The 14148-nt window shown below is 53.9% G+C and overlaps 1 protein-coding gene across 1 annotated transcript; it reads right to left on the bottom strand.

Annotated features, from left to right (window-relative positions):
• Nucleotides 1-196: 196 nt before the first annotated feature.
• Nucleotides 197-8932, bottom strand: LOC119099366 (2,4-dienoyl-CoA reductase, mitochondrial; the record flags this gene model as incomplete). Its single annotated transcript, XM_037222501.1, is given in 9 exon segments — nt 197-894; nt 1833-1947; nt 2251-2355; nt 4850-4949; nt 5371-5471; nt 6099-6290; nt 7936-8027; nt 8454-8576; nt 8853-8932. Coding segments are annotated over 9 exon segments (1029 nt in total). The 3' UTR covers nt 197-762.
• Between the last annotated feature and the right edge of the window lie 5216 nt (nt 8933-14148).

Genomic DNA, 14148 nt, shown 5'->3' with positions numbered 1-14148 from the left:
CCCGCAGAACGCCCGTTCGAAGATAGCAGTCCCGTCACCTGTCTTGGCACGACATTCAACATCGGCGTGGTCTGACGTGTCCTCACGACTTGGGCTGATTCCCCATACTATGGTACTAGTTGGTCGGAAACAGGAGGATCCCAGCCGGGTCCACGCCAGGCGCTGCTTACCGAAAACAGCAAAAACACAACACCAATTACCGGTAACAGCTGGTTATTATATTTCAACCTACGACCGCATACAACACATACGTCGGCCTCTCTTGCTTACGACCGCTCGATATATCGCTTCTCCAGTTGTGCACGTACGCATAATTCCGGCAAAAATCCGAGGACCACATATAACAGTAAAAAATCGTCCCAGACTCCTACAAGCCCTGCACTCCGTAACATGTACACGACTCCTTCAGTCTCCGTCCAGTTTGCATTGCAATGTCGCCTGATAGTGTATCAATGCTGCTTGGATATTTCATGTCGGTTCAAGCAGCTCCCACACGCCATCGTGGCTCCGACAGCCACGCTCCGCTCCCAGTACCACGCTCCTCCCTCACTCCCCAACAGGATACTTCACGACACCGCCACACACGCTATCCTATCGACCCTGTCACACGGCTGCCGCGCCGCAGCTGGCAGCAGACAGTCCTGACTTACGGCCGCGCGCGACCGCAGGCGATCGGGAGTTGTCATCGCCGCCGCCCACCGACGGATCCCTGAGCGCTGCAGCCGCCGAGGTAGCGGTGGCAGCCGGTCCCGCCGTCCGACCTCAGAGCTTCGACTGCTTGTTGGTGGAGCGGATCATCTGCTCCATGAGATCCCACTGTTCGGGGGTGACGCGCGACAGCTGGTTGAACTCGCCACCGCGGAACGGCAGTCCAGCGCCGTCCAGCGCCACGCTCTGTAACAGGATCAGGGTCAGCGCGCAGGTAAAGGGATATCAAGGGTCTCCAAGGGTCCCTTCGGGGACGTCCAGAGAACTGGAGCCGGAAGTGTCAAGCACGGGATTTGCAGACAAGAAGTCAACGCACGTAAGCCCAGTGATATGACTGCCAGATAACACGCGCGAAACATCGCAACACGCACGCACGCCGGGAGATACGAACGTCGCGCAATACGCTCGGGCACAAAAGGCGCTGGACAGAATACGCTGCGGAAGACTGCTTTTAGAGCACGAGCACCGCGGTCCAGGACCAGTCCAGACAGGGAGCACAAATGAATCTCGCGTTTGGTACGAAGTACAGACACAGAGCGCCGGCGTACCTGATCACGGTACATTAACAGGAAGGAAATCGGCGCAAGAATGAGTTGCGCCACGCCTCACATATTTCAGGATATGCAAAAGGCACTATCAAACACGAAACTGCCAATCTGTTAACATAATTTCTTTCCAGCCGCTCGAGATTGGGAAGCTCATGCTTCTCCAACCCAGCCATTTATCACCATCAATCGTTCAGAATAATAAGGCTCACGGCTATTCGTCAGGCAGGCTAAGGCCGGCAGGGCGGTGTAAATCACGAGCTCGCTGGCACAGGAAAGCACAGAGCGAGATCTGAACAGATCGGCAACTTTCCCCGGATGCAAACTCTCGGAAAGTAGAATACGCTCCAACCTCGTGACCAGATTCCGATCGCGCAAATCAAAGGCTTTAACGTTCCCACGCGATTCACATTATGGATGCACAAGTCCACACAAGCTACAAAGCCTTTAATCTCTACCACATCGGGATTCCAGTTAACTAATTCGCCCCAACAGGAGCAGCTTGAGTGGCAGATGAGCCGGCTCAGCGGGTTGGCGCCGCCACCGCCAGCCGGCCTCCCACCGCCGCTCAAGGCTCACCTCCCCGCTGATCCAGGAGGAGTAGTCGCTGACGAGGTACGCCGCCAGGTTAGTCAGCTCCTCCGGCTCCCCGAAACGGCCGGCCGGGATGGCTTTCACGCCAACACGCCGGAACCTGGCGCCAAGGGCGGCGTCACAGCGTCACGGGCGGCGTTACGGGCGGCATTACGGCGTCACGGGCAGCATCACGGCGTCACAGAGCCGCTCACGAAATCACGGCGCAGCGGCGACTGGGCAGAGCACGCGTCCAAACCCGACACAGCATGTGCCACTCGACTCACCTCTGTCTACAGAGAATGGCACGTCCAGAGGTGAAACTCCGGCACAACGCACAGCCACACACGGCTCCACCATAACCCAACCGTCGGCGCGTGCCTCCGGCGAGCGGCGGCGGCGGCGGCGGAGGAGCGTCACTCACTCGCCGCTTGGGTCGAGCCTCGAGAAGGCTCCCTCGGTCTCGATCGGACCGGGCGCGATACAGTTCAGCCGGATCCCGTAGCGGCCCCACTCTGATGCCAGGCTCCTGCAGCAGGGAGCGGGGGTCAGAGGGCCTCCCAAGCGAGGCCCCACTCCGACGCCTGGCTCCCGCGACGAGAAGCGGGGGTCAGAGGGCCTCCCAAGAGCGGCCCCACTCCGACGCCTGGCTCCCGCGGCGGGGAGCGGGGTCAGAGGGCCTCTCAAGAGCGGCCCCACTCCAACGCCAGGCTCCTGCGGCGGGGAGCGGGGGTCAGAGGGCCTCCCAAGCGAGGCCCCACGCGACGGCGGTGGGTGGCACGGCCGACCGAGCCGGACACCGGTACGGGCAGGCGCTACCCCTGCTTCCCGTCCCGTGCAGACGGGCTGCCTGGCCGCGTCATAAGGATGCGGCCCGGGAGAAGGCGACGACAGACCGTTGCCCTTCACAGACCAAATGGCGGGGACGCGGGGCGCACGCGCCTTTCGGACCAGTTGTCTCGGATAATTATATTTGAATATTTAGACCGAACAATTTGACTGGATGAATTTCTGGGATCGGTTTCCACGCTAAGCAGTCATCGCTGCGTGATATTTCAGCCCACTATCCGATCGCGAAATTTCGGTTAACAGCATCATTTTACGGCGAAAGCTTAGCGTGTCGCGATGCTCAGCACGATTTGACCTGCTCTCTGACGTCATCTCACCTTTAACGCGACCATTGCCATGCCGCAGGCCATCCCACTGGGAGGAAAGAGCGAGCGCCTAAAGCGCCTCGCGCCCAGCCCACCGCGGCTAGCTCAATCGGAAGGTAGGCGCTCTGACCAACTAAGCCACCAGAACGGATAGATGCAATCAAACACTTGGTCAGTTCGCATATCACTATGAGGACATCGTACCATTCGACAGCAGAGTCGACAGCAGGGAGTTGGTTATAACACTGGTATGCGGAATGTTGTGTCGACTCATCCCAACAGTCACACAGCGACACAAGCTGCACGCGAATGGCATATCGCGCAAGACGAACAATAATCAGCGACCGTATGCCCGTCAGAGGAACAAATCCGTCAAAGATGAGGCAAGTTATTCAATAAGGACGCCGCACGCAGCAGCGCGGCGATGACGAAGTTGGCCTGTGCGCTCGGGTGGTCAGGACGGCCCGTGTCAGGAGACGGCAAATGGGTCCGTGGGGGCGACAGCAGGCGTCCAATATCTCACCGTCCACCCGTCGCGAGGACAAGCTTCGGACAGACGCCGTGTGGACCGGCACAGTTTCCAGCAGGCATACCCACCCGTGACGCGCCACGCAAAAGGCCGTGACGGAAAGTGCCGAGCTAGACAGCCAGAGTCATTAGGCGAAGCACGAAGCAGTGAAACACCACTCGCCGATTCAAAGGCCTCATGAGGAACAACGGCCAGGCAAACATATCGAACTACGTCGCCGACTGTTGACACTCGCGTCTGGACCAGCTGCAGAAAGCTGTGGCTTTTAACAACGCAACATTCATTTCCATCTGACTGGGCAGAGACAGTGGGGCGGGAGGCATACGCCAGCCGCGCAGCAAGGGCATAATCTGGCATGTCTGAGTAGTCTTAACACACGCCCGGGTGGCCGGCTAGATACCCTTCGCTCGGGTGGGTGGGAGGGGGGGGGGGGCAATTTGACCCCCTGAGATCTCGGGAACTAAGAAAGCTAGACACCAAATTTGCAGGGTGTCTTGACCTGTACGTGAACTCACTTAGGTCAAATTTTGAGCTTCCTAGGTCATGACCTTCGGGTCAAATAAGGTCAAACAGGGTCAAATTCTAGGTAGTCACCAAAGTGCCCCCAGAAAGTAAGAAACTGTTTCTAAGCAAAAGGTCAAAAACCCATTTGAGGTCAGTGACCTTGTTTGACCTTTTGAAGGTCATGGCGACCAAAATCATACAAGACTGCTCTGAGTTTTGCATTTGAATAAGCGGCAAATATCACGCTAGGCAGTATGTTCATAAAACAATATGTCGACCTGGGCCATCTTAAGTCAATTACTTTTTCTGACCTCTAAGAAGTCAATGGAAGATGTATAATGCGGTTCCTGCTGTCAATGAATTCGAAATGAGCACCAAAAACTTTCCCATACAGCAAGTCCTAGAGTAATAAATCAGGTTGGTTGTAACCTTCGTCTGACCTTCATACCTGACCTTAGGTCAATGTAATTTGCTCATTCAATATTTGGAGTGCCTAAGAAAGTATCTCAGAGATGTATGGCTTCGTCAAACACTGCATTATTGTATCAGATTGGACGATTCCCTAGAAATTGCCTTCGCTGAAACCATGTCCTGACTTTGATCTACCATAGGTTGGCGACCTTACAAGGTACATCTAAATTGTTGATGTGAAATGATCCGCTATTCAATTGTTTACAGCTAGGCAAAATTTGGCGCGGCTAGGCCGTGCCGTTCGGAAACCATTATGGAAAAACCTTCGGGGGGGGGGGGGGGGGTCAATTTGACCGCCACCCGAGCGCGTGTTAAGCTTCGACCAGCCTACCACAAGAGCGTCCGCGAGCGCATGAGTCACTCACTTGGTGAGCGTCTCAACGCCCGACTTGGCCGAGGCGCTGGGCGTGACGAAGCCGGAGCCCAGCCGGGTGTAAGTGGTGGTGATGCTGAGGAAGACGCCGCCTGCGAAGGTGCCGCACTGGTCACGGGCGCCGATGCGCGCCAACGGGGGAGGACACGCGCTGGGGTGGCACGGTGCCTGGGGAGACGGCGAGGATGCGACATACGACACGGGGATGGACGGCCGACTAGAACACAGCCTGGACGACACCGTCACGGATCGCAGGACCGTCGACGGCAGAGGGATCACACACGGTGGAAGCTTGAAGAACGCTTGAAGAAGAACGATGATTGCCGTGCAGGGCGGTGAAAATTCGGGCCGGTCGCTAGACTCAAACGCACCGCTTCGGCACACACCGGGCCAACGCTCCGGCACTGAGCTCCGCCAAACCCACCACACCCATTGGCTTCGGCAAACAACGGACCGGCCCGCCTCTCGCCCTCGCCCTGACCCCGACCACCGGCGGTAGGGCAGCACTCTCACCCCGCCCGGCCTTGATCCACCGCTTGCCCACGTCCAGCGTGAGGTAGGCGGTGCCGTTCAGCACGATGTCCACCACCGTCCTCCAGGCGTTGGCAGACAGCCTGCAGGACGCACGCACACTTAGCGAGGGGTTACACGCGGAGAGTACGGGAGGTGCGTGCGTGAGTTGCGGCAGTGCCTAGCCTCTTCTTCCCTCTTCAATGGACACGGATCACCCCCGCGGTGAGATGAAACAAAACACGTCATATTCGTGACGGGGCAAGAAACGCCGTCCGGAGAAAATGGAATCCCAGTCACGACACGAACTTACATGCAAACCAATATTCAAGCCCGGGTTGCACCAAATACGTATCATTACGGTTGAGGCCACATTTCAGTTCACCGCGACTGCAGGCAGACACTTGTCATGTAACGGGCGATATAGCAAACTTATTTCATATGCATCGTGTAAACAAGGAGTCAGCCGATAAAGAGAACCCCCAGAGACCGTCAAGCCAACCAGAAAGGACAGTCGATTCACTTTATCGGGAGCACATCCGCAATGACAGCAGAGGGAAGGGCAATATATTCAAATACATTAGTGAAATGGGGCACCTAAACGCACTCCCACCTGCTGCCGGTGGGATAAGCTGAAACCTATTGGCGGGCGAGCCCTTCACCGCACTCACGCCCTGCACGTGTGCGCGCCCCTGCCGCCCCAAGCGGCGCGCCCGCCGTCGCTCAGCTACCGTTCGGTGGGCGAGATGAAGTTGCCGGCGGCGTTGTTGATGACGATGTCGGGCACGCCGAGTCGATCGACGCAAGCGTCGACGGCGGCGGTCACGGCGGCCGGGTCCCGCACGTCGGCCGACACGGGCAGCACGGCACCGCCCGTCAGCGCCGTCACCTCGGCCGCCGCCTCGTCCAGCACCTTCTGCCGTCTGCCGGGGGGAGGGGGGAGGGGTTAGGACACGGCACCGTCCGTCAGCGCCGTCCCCTCGGCCGCCGCCGCGTCCAGCACCTTCTGCCGTCTGCCGGGGGGAGGGGGGAGGAGTTAGGCACGGCGCCGCCCGTCAGCGCCGTCCCCTCGGCCGCCGCCGCGTCCAGCACCTTCTGCCGCCTGATGGAAGGGGAGGGGTTAGCTAGGTACGACACCGCCGTGCCGCCGCGGCGTCCAGCACCCTCTGACGTCTGCCAGACGGGGAGGGGAGGCCAGTGTCGCAGGGTGTCGGCCCTGGAAGGGAGGCCGGGTCATTGGCACGTCATCTTCCGCCACGTTGGCGGAGCGCCATCCCTCGGATGTGGGCGAGGCCTGACGCCTGGCGGGTGGGGTCAGGGGAACACCTGACGCCTGGCGGGTGGGGTCAGGGGAACACCCGACGCCTGGCGGGTGGGGTTAGGGGAAAACATGACGCCTGGCGGGTGGGGTCAGGGGAACACCTCGACGCCTGGCGGGTGGGGTCAGGGGAACACCTCGACGCCTGGCGGGTGGGGTCAGGGGAACACATGACGCCTGGCGGGTGGGGTCAGGGGAACACCTCGACGCCTGGCGGGTGGGGTCAGGGGAACACATGACGCCTGGCGGTGGGGTCAGGGGAAACATGACGCTGCGGGTGGGGTCGGGGAACACCTGACTGGCGGGTGGGGTCAGGGAAACACCTCGACCCTGCGGGTGGGGTCAGGGGAACACATGACGCCTGGCGGGTGGGGTCAGGGGAACACATGAGCTCGCTGGAACGACCCTGGCGGGTGGGTCAGGGAACACCTCGACGCCTGCGGTGGGGTCAGGGGACACATGCGCCTTGGCGGGCGGTCAGGGGACACCTCGGTCGCGGACCTTGTTCCATACTGATTCCTGCTGGCCACGGTGAAGGGCAAGGGGGGCGTTCGAGGGACGTCCGACGCAGGGGTTTAGTTTCGCAAAATGAAACGGGGGGACAGAGGGGAGGGGGTTCAACAGTGAAAACCGACGCTAAACACTCCCATAAGACGTCAACAAATGAGCTTCTCCCGGGTTTGACCCAGTTTCTTCTCAAAGTTCGGGGCTGAGGTCCAGGTTGGGGGGGGGGCTGTAGCCCTCCCCGAACTTAATGGGAAGCTACACCCCTGGTCTGACAGTGAGCGCTCTCACGCCCACAAGGACAGGAGGTGTAAGCGGTAGGAGAGCACACACGGGCCTACACAAGAACAAACGCCATCCAATTCCAATGTTGAACAGGTAAGACGTAAAATGGACTCGTGGGTGATCAGACAATGAGAAGGCTGGTTGACTGTTTGACGTCTGAGGTTGTAAACGGCGGTCATCTGGCTGTCACAGAGGCAGGCAGTCCCATGGTCAATAGATATGTCATAACACCCTGTGTTTCAATACAGGCCAAACATAAGAACAATATAAGACAACAAATTAATATAGAAACAAAGCTGAAGCCCCTAAAATGAATCAGTTTGTGAATACTTGTATCAAGATCGCTTTACGGCTATTGCATAAATAGCCACCGGATCCAGTGTCCATACAGAGTTCGGTGTCCGGATCCGCAGCTCCACACGGAGCAGCAGATCCGTACACCACCCTGCTCTGAGACTCACCTGCTCATGATGCACACCTGAGCTCCCAGCTGACTCAGCATGGTGGCCATGCCCTTACCCAGGCCGGTGCCGCCGCCCGAGATAAGCGCCACCTGTCGGCCAGAGAGCGGCTCAGCCGTCCGCCAGAGGGCAGGCCGATCGGCGGCGGCCGCCGCACGCCGTTCGCCGGCGTTGACAAATGCCAGTGGTGAATGATGAACGAATAAACGACCGAATGAAGGAAAGATGAATGGATGGGTGAATGGATGAAGGAATAGTGATGCCTAGAGATTAAGCAGAAGCGGAAGTGATATGCATATACAATTACTGTTACCAAGGTACAATAACAGAGCTTTCAGAGTCTCATGGCAGCCAAGACTTTTGACCAAAGCATAAAAAAGGAACAAGAAACCTGCAGGCCAATCTGAATGGCAGCTGAGGTTCAGCAGTTCTCAGAGTCATAATGACCTGGAAGGCACCTGTCTCCACAGCAGATCCAAAGGCAAGAAGCAAGGCAGGCAAATCCTGTTCCTACTGACCTTGCCCTTGAACGTGTCTGGTGGGAGCATGGGTGTCTTCATGGCTGGGAAGTGCCGAGCCTGAGGCATCGTTGGTAGTTGGCTGTCATCTGCAGAGCTCAGTGTCTGAGATGCGGAGAGCGCCTGGAACATGTTGTAGATCTTAAGGGCTGTACTTCACAGCAATGCGATCTATGAACACTAAAGTAATCACAAACAAATCTGGTTGCAGTATATTCATATGACATTTAAAAGACATCAGGTTTCCTTGGTGATGTACAGTAAGCCTGACTGTGAGGCTAATTAATAACATAAACAAAACAAAATGAGAGATGACAAATATTCATATAATGCTCTTAGACATAAGGGAACAATTAATGAAGACATGATTAGTGAATAGGATGTCAAACAAAATCTCACCATTTTCTGCATTTTTCCTAATGAATGAGGCCTCAATGCTTGGGTTGCTAAACTTCTTGCAGAAAGCATGACAGCTTAGTCTGAAAATAAGGGCACATTTTCATGAGCTTAGCAAATGCTGATAGAATTCCTACTTTGCAGCTTAAGGTTTTCACCACCTCATGCTGCATGCACACAATACTCCCAAAGTCAGTTAGCAAAGCAATAGGTACAGATGCAAAGCTCTAAGTTCAAGCAGCATCACAGAGCATATCATATCAAATTATCTGTACTTTTATTTCTGCCCACCTGCAAAGTAATATATTCCAGCTCAATATAATATAAGTATGCAACATATCATATGCATCAAAGAATGGGGGTGATAAAGTGTCCTAATCAAAAGGATAAAAGGCAAAAGGCATATTAAAAGATAAAAAGTAAAATGTATCCTTATTTCATATGACATATGATTTACAAACAAGCTGGTCAATAATGTGGAAACACACAAGAGCACAATGCCAAAGACAAAAAACAGTGATGAATGAATGTCATACCACATCATTAGTGTTTATATCATAGAACTTTTACCCCTGCAATATTATAGCCATAACACACACTGTAAACAGGACAGCATGCTGTGGTGGCAACAGTATGACAGTAGGTACCTCAGGTAGGCCAGTGTTACTGTGTCATGCACTGAAGAAGGAAGGCTAAACATGCATTCTTCAATCATTCTACACCTACAGGGGTTGTAAAGACTTTTTCATGATTATGTTGAGCCCTGCAAGAGAAACTTCAGATAATAACTCATATTTTCAGAAGTCCTGAAAGTTGGCATTAAGCTAGTGTTCATATCCCAATACAGGCAAAGATGTGCAAGCTGTAATAGGTTACTCAATAGAAAGGCATCCATGCTCAGAAGCAAGGTTGTCAATTTTTATAATTTTGGGGGGTCTGAGCCCTTCCATTAAACACTGACTTGAGCCCATCAATGCTCTTCTGGGTCCCTCCTAGATGTGCATGAGCAAAAAATGGAAAACTGGGCTAACAAATGCCAGCAGTGTTTGAACTGTTGGCACCCTAGGCACCTAAGCACATCATACCAGTATCACAATCATAATCATCTCTATCTATCAGATTAGCCTCAATTTGAGCACCATGAATCAAACAGTCAAAATAACTTTGAAACAGACCAGATAGCTTTTCGTGTTCTTTTCGCAACCGGGACGCAAACCAAAGGCCGAAATCCGGAGCGAAATCAGGACGTGGGGCGTGCTAGGTCAGCTTTAATGCCTGAACCCCCCAAACTCATTTAAGTGATATCCCTGCTCAGAAATTATAAGAATAGCACACACGACTTACAGAACCGTTTAAAATGCTTCTGTCGAGTGATAACCGTGTCCAATCGCGACCCCGCTGGTGACCCGTTTTCGGCCAGCCGTAACCCGAATGCGTAGCAAGTGTATATTTATTAACGTGACCTGAGCTACTCTCGTCTCAGGCGCGCAGAGGCGACTATTCAAACGCTGCTAGTATATTGCGGGTTTTGATCATTACTGTGAACAACCGGTGCAACACATTTGGTCCGAGATTTCAGCCGCTGCAATTCCAGGTTTAAGTATACAAAATCGACAGTGAGGTAAACCTCTCCCAGCCAAAATTGTTACTTCTAAGACCTCTTATGAATAAAATGAATGGCTAAAAACGACTGAGTGACCGGAAAATGAATAAAACCGCAGGTAAGCGGTTCCAACTCCACCATTCCACTTACAACGCTTTTGAAGACGCGCGGGTTGAAATAAAAACTGGTTCGATAAGCTCTCATCAGGAGCACATGAATGTGGGGCACAGAAGGTATGTGAGAACCTGGCCAGGATGACTATCGGCGAGCTGTTTGGAGCGGAGGAGGGGGGCAAAGGGCTGGACGTCGGTCCGGTGCTAGCTGCCCCGGTCAGAGAACTTCCGCATTAGAAAGGACCGATAAAACATGCGTCGCTCCAAGGGCCTACGAATCGATCGGGCTCCAGCCCTGTATCGCCAGATTGGAAGACGGAAAAGAACTTAGGCAGGGACGAAAGGGCTCTTAAGCTCCTGACCGGGAAATGTGCCTCCCCACCAGTGTGTGTGTGTGTGGGGTGGGGGGGGGGGGGGGGGCACATACCACTCACAGGGCCCTCTATCTGGGAAGTATCTGGTATGGTCTGATCTCTTTTGTATTCCATAACCTGGATTAAAACGGAGTCCCGGAATCAATTAGTAAGAAAACTGCAAACATGACATAGATTAGCCCTGGGTGCGCCCAATCGCCATGCGCAATCGTCATCTTAACGAACAAAAACGGTGATGCCCAGCCATGCGGTCTCAGTCGCACTGAGCGGCGATGGTCCAGCACGTAACACCAGGCGGTGGGCGGTCCCCACGCGAGAACGACCACGCATCAAGTGATAGTCTCAAAGCCCTTTTTATGAACTTGAACTGTGAAAAGGCGAGGTTGGGGCATACATTCCACCTACGCAGTTTCCATGATGCTCTTCTGGTTGCGGTTCCAGTAACACGAAAGATAAAGATTCCGCCATTACATCAAAAGATCGCTTTGGTTTAAAAGCTAATCCGTTCAGAGTATCAATCTGAAAATCGCACAGGTGAAATCTACGGCCTGGACTGGATTTCAAACGTTCAGTAAATCGTTCGAGACCGCTTTTTTCTAACGCCTGATCGTTTTAGCGCACCCCTTGGACACCGGCCGGTGCTAGCTGTAATGGCCGGCGTTCCTCTTCCTATGGAGACTGCAATGTCTGGCATCGAAGTTTTTGCTGGTAGAGATGTGAGTTCGTGTGCCCAAAACTGTGCTGTGCATACGTACTCACATCTCTACCAGCAAAAACGTTCAGCAAATTCACAGACCTCTCAATGTACATGGCTGTATAGTCCCGAAACAATCCGGCAATATCTTGTTCTATCTTGTGCAAACAAGAAGTCAGGGAAATACAGCAGTGCTGTGATATGGAGGCCCTGGGACAGGAAGCAGAACCGAAACGGTTCGTAAATTCAGACAATCAATGTGCAGTAGATCATCAAGGATCACCGAGATCGTCGAAGGGTCTGAGTCCTCCGAGTGGTTCCGATGAGTGAAATTGCCCCGGATCGGGGCCTGAGACAGCCGCCAGGCGACTTCGGAGCTGCCAGGTTGCCACCGGGACGTAAGGAGCCAGAAGCCAACAAGAGTGATCAAAGGACCCTAGGATCATCAGGCACCACAGATGGTCAAAGAGCCTCAAGGTCGCCCCAATCTTCCTAGCACCAAAGAGGCCTAAACATCGAACGAGCTTCTACACGGCTCAATGATCTACCATGTGGTCAAACACCTGAGGATGATCAAGTGAACCTAAGATATCCATGGGTTTCCATATGCTGAGAACTCGGCTCAAATGGCCCAAAATGATTGGGGGTCCCACAAACGGCGCAGGATCCTTGTAAAGACTAACATAGGCTTCGAATGGTGAGGGTAATCTGTGAGGGCCAATGGGAACAAGACGGCCTAGGCATAAGCATGGGTGGTCAAGTTGTCCCAGAGCCCCGCAGAGAGATCAAATCATTCCGTGGACCCCGCTCACGGGGCCAAAACCCGACAAAAAGCCACGGGATGGTCAGGGGAGCGTAAGAGACTCTGAAGCCGTCTCATGGCCAGTAGCTTCTGGGGAAGGGGGAGGGGGAGGGGAGAGATAAAGTGTCTGGGCACGGTCAAAGAATTCAGTACGCAGTACGGTAAACCGGTGCATTTGCCTTTATTGTGCGCTGGGATTCACGTCTCTATCGCTGAGGATGCTGAAATCTAACGTCACTCCTCAAAACCACCTCAAACTGGAGATTCTGCGGTTTGACAGCGCCTCACAGTCTGCACACATCACCCCCCACGCTGGCCAGTAGGATTGTCCGTTTTAGTTGCTAGCAGTATCCGTTGTTTTCGTGTCATTACGCCACAAACTACAACATTGCGTCATTAGATATGGGCTCTGTTTCCACCAACGCTCTTCATTTTTTCTCTCGCAGATGGAAAAGTTTACGCTCCTGTGGTGACCGGGTGACGGATGTTAAATCGTGGTAATGGTACAACTCTGCGGGAAAAACACGCCTAATCGAACACCTTGCGGGCTTACGAGCAGATTAGACACACAACCTCTAAACAATTGTGGTTGCTACTGATAAAGGCTGCATGAGCATCAGACTGGGAGATGCAAACATGTGAGTCTCTCAAAATCGTGACGGCCGGGTCGAACATGTTTAACACTTTTTATGAGAGAGAGAGAGAGAGAGAGAGAGAGAGAGAGAGAGAGAGAGAGAGAGAGAGAGAGAGAGAGAGAGAGAGAGAGAGAGAGAGAGAGAGAGAGAGAGAGAGAGAGAGAGAGAGAGAGAGAGAGAGAGAGAGAGAGAAGAGAGAGAGAGAGAGAGAGAGAGAGAGAGAGAGAGAGAGAGAGAGAGAGAGAGAGAGAGAGAGAGAGAGAGAGAGAGAGAGAGAGAGAGAGAGAGAGAGAGAGAGAGAGAGAGAGAGAGAGAGAGAGAGGAGAGAGAGAGAGAGAGAGAGAGAGAGAGAGAGAGAGAAGAGAGAGAGAGAGAGAGAGAGAGAGAGAGAGAGAGGAGAGAGAGAGAGAGAGAGAGAGAGAGAGAGAGAGAGAGAGAGAGAGAGAGAGAGAGGAGAGAGAGAGAGAGAGAGAGAGAGAGAGAGAGAGAGAGAGAGAGAGGAGAGAGAGAGAGAGAGAGAGAGAGAGAGAGAGAGAGAGAGCGAAAGAGAGAGAGAGAGAGAGAAGAGAGAGAGGAGAGAGAGAGAGAGAGAGAGAGAGAGAAGAGAGAGAGAGAGAGAGAGAGAGAGAGAGAGAGAGAGAGAGAGAGAAGAGAGAGAGAGAGAGAGAGAGAGAGAGAGAGAGGAGAGAGAGAGAGAGAGAGAGAGAGAGAGAGAGGAGAGGAGAAGAGAGAGAGAGAGAGAGAGAGAGAGAGAGAGAGAGAGAGAGAGAGAGAGAGAGAGAGAGAGAGAGAGAGAGAGAGAGAGAGAGAGAGAGAGAGAGAGAGAGAGAGAGAGAGAGAGAGAGAGAGAGAGGAGAGAGAGAGAGAGAGAGAGAGAGAGAGAGAGAGAGAGAGAGAAGAGAGAGAGAGAGAGAGAAGAGAGAGAGAGAGAGAGAGAGAGAGAGAGAGAGAGAGAGAGAGAGAGGAGAGAGAGGAGAGAGAGAGGGAGAGAAGAGAGAGAGAGAGAGAGAGAGAAGAGAGAGAGAGGAGAGAGGCGAGAGAGAAGAGAGAGAGAGAGAGAGAGAGAGAGAGAGAGAAG

Source organism: Pollicipes pollicipes, unplaced genomic scaffold (genome assembly GCF_011947565.3).
Source record: "Pollicipes pollicipes isolate AB1234 unplaced genomic scaffold, Ppol_2.1 Scaffold_4740;HRSCAF=5597_pilon_pilon_pilon, whole genome shotgun sequence".
Lineage (NCBI taxonomy): Eukaryota > Metazoa > Arthropoda > Thecostraca > Pollicipedomorpha > Pollicipedidae > Pollicipes > Pollicipes pollicipes.
This window is presented reverse-complemented; position numbering and strand designations above follow the sequence as displayed.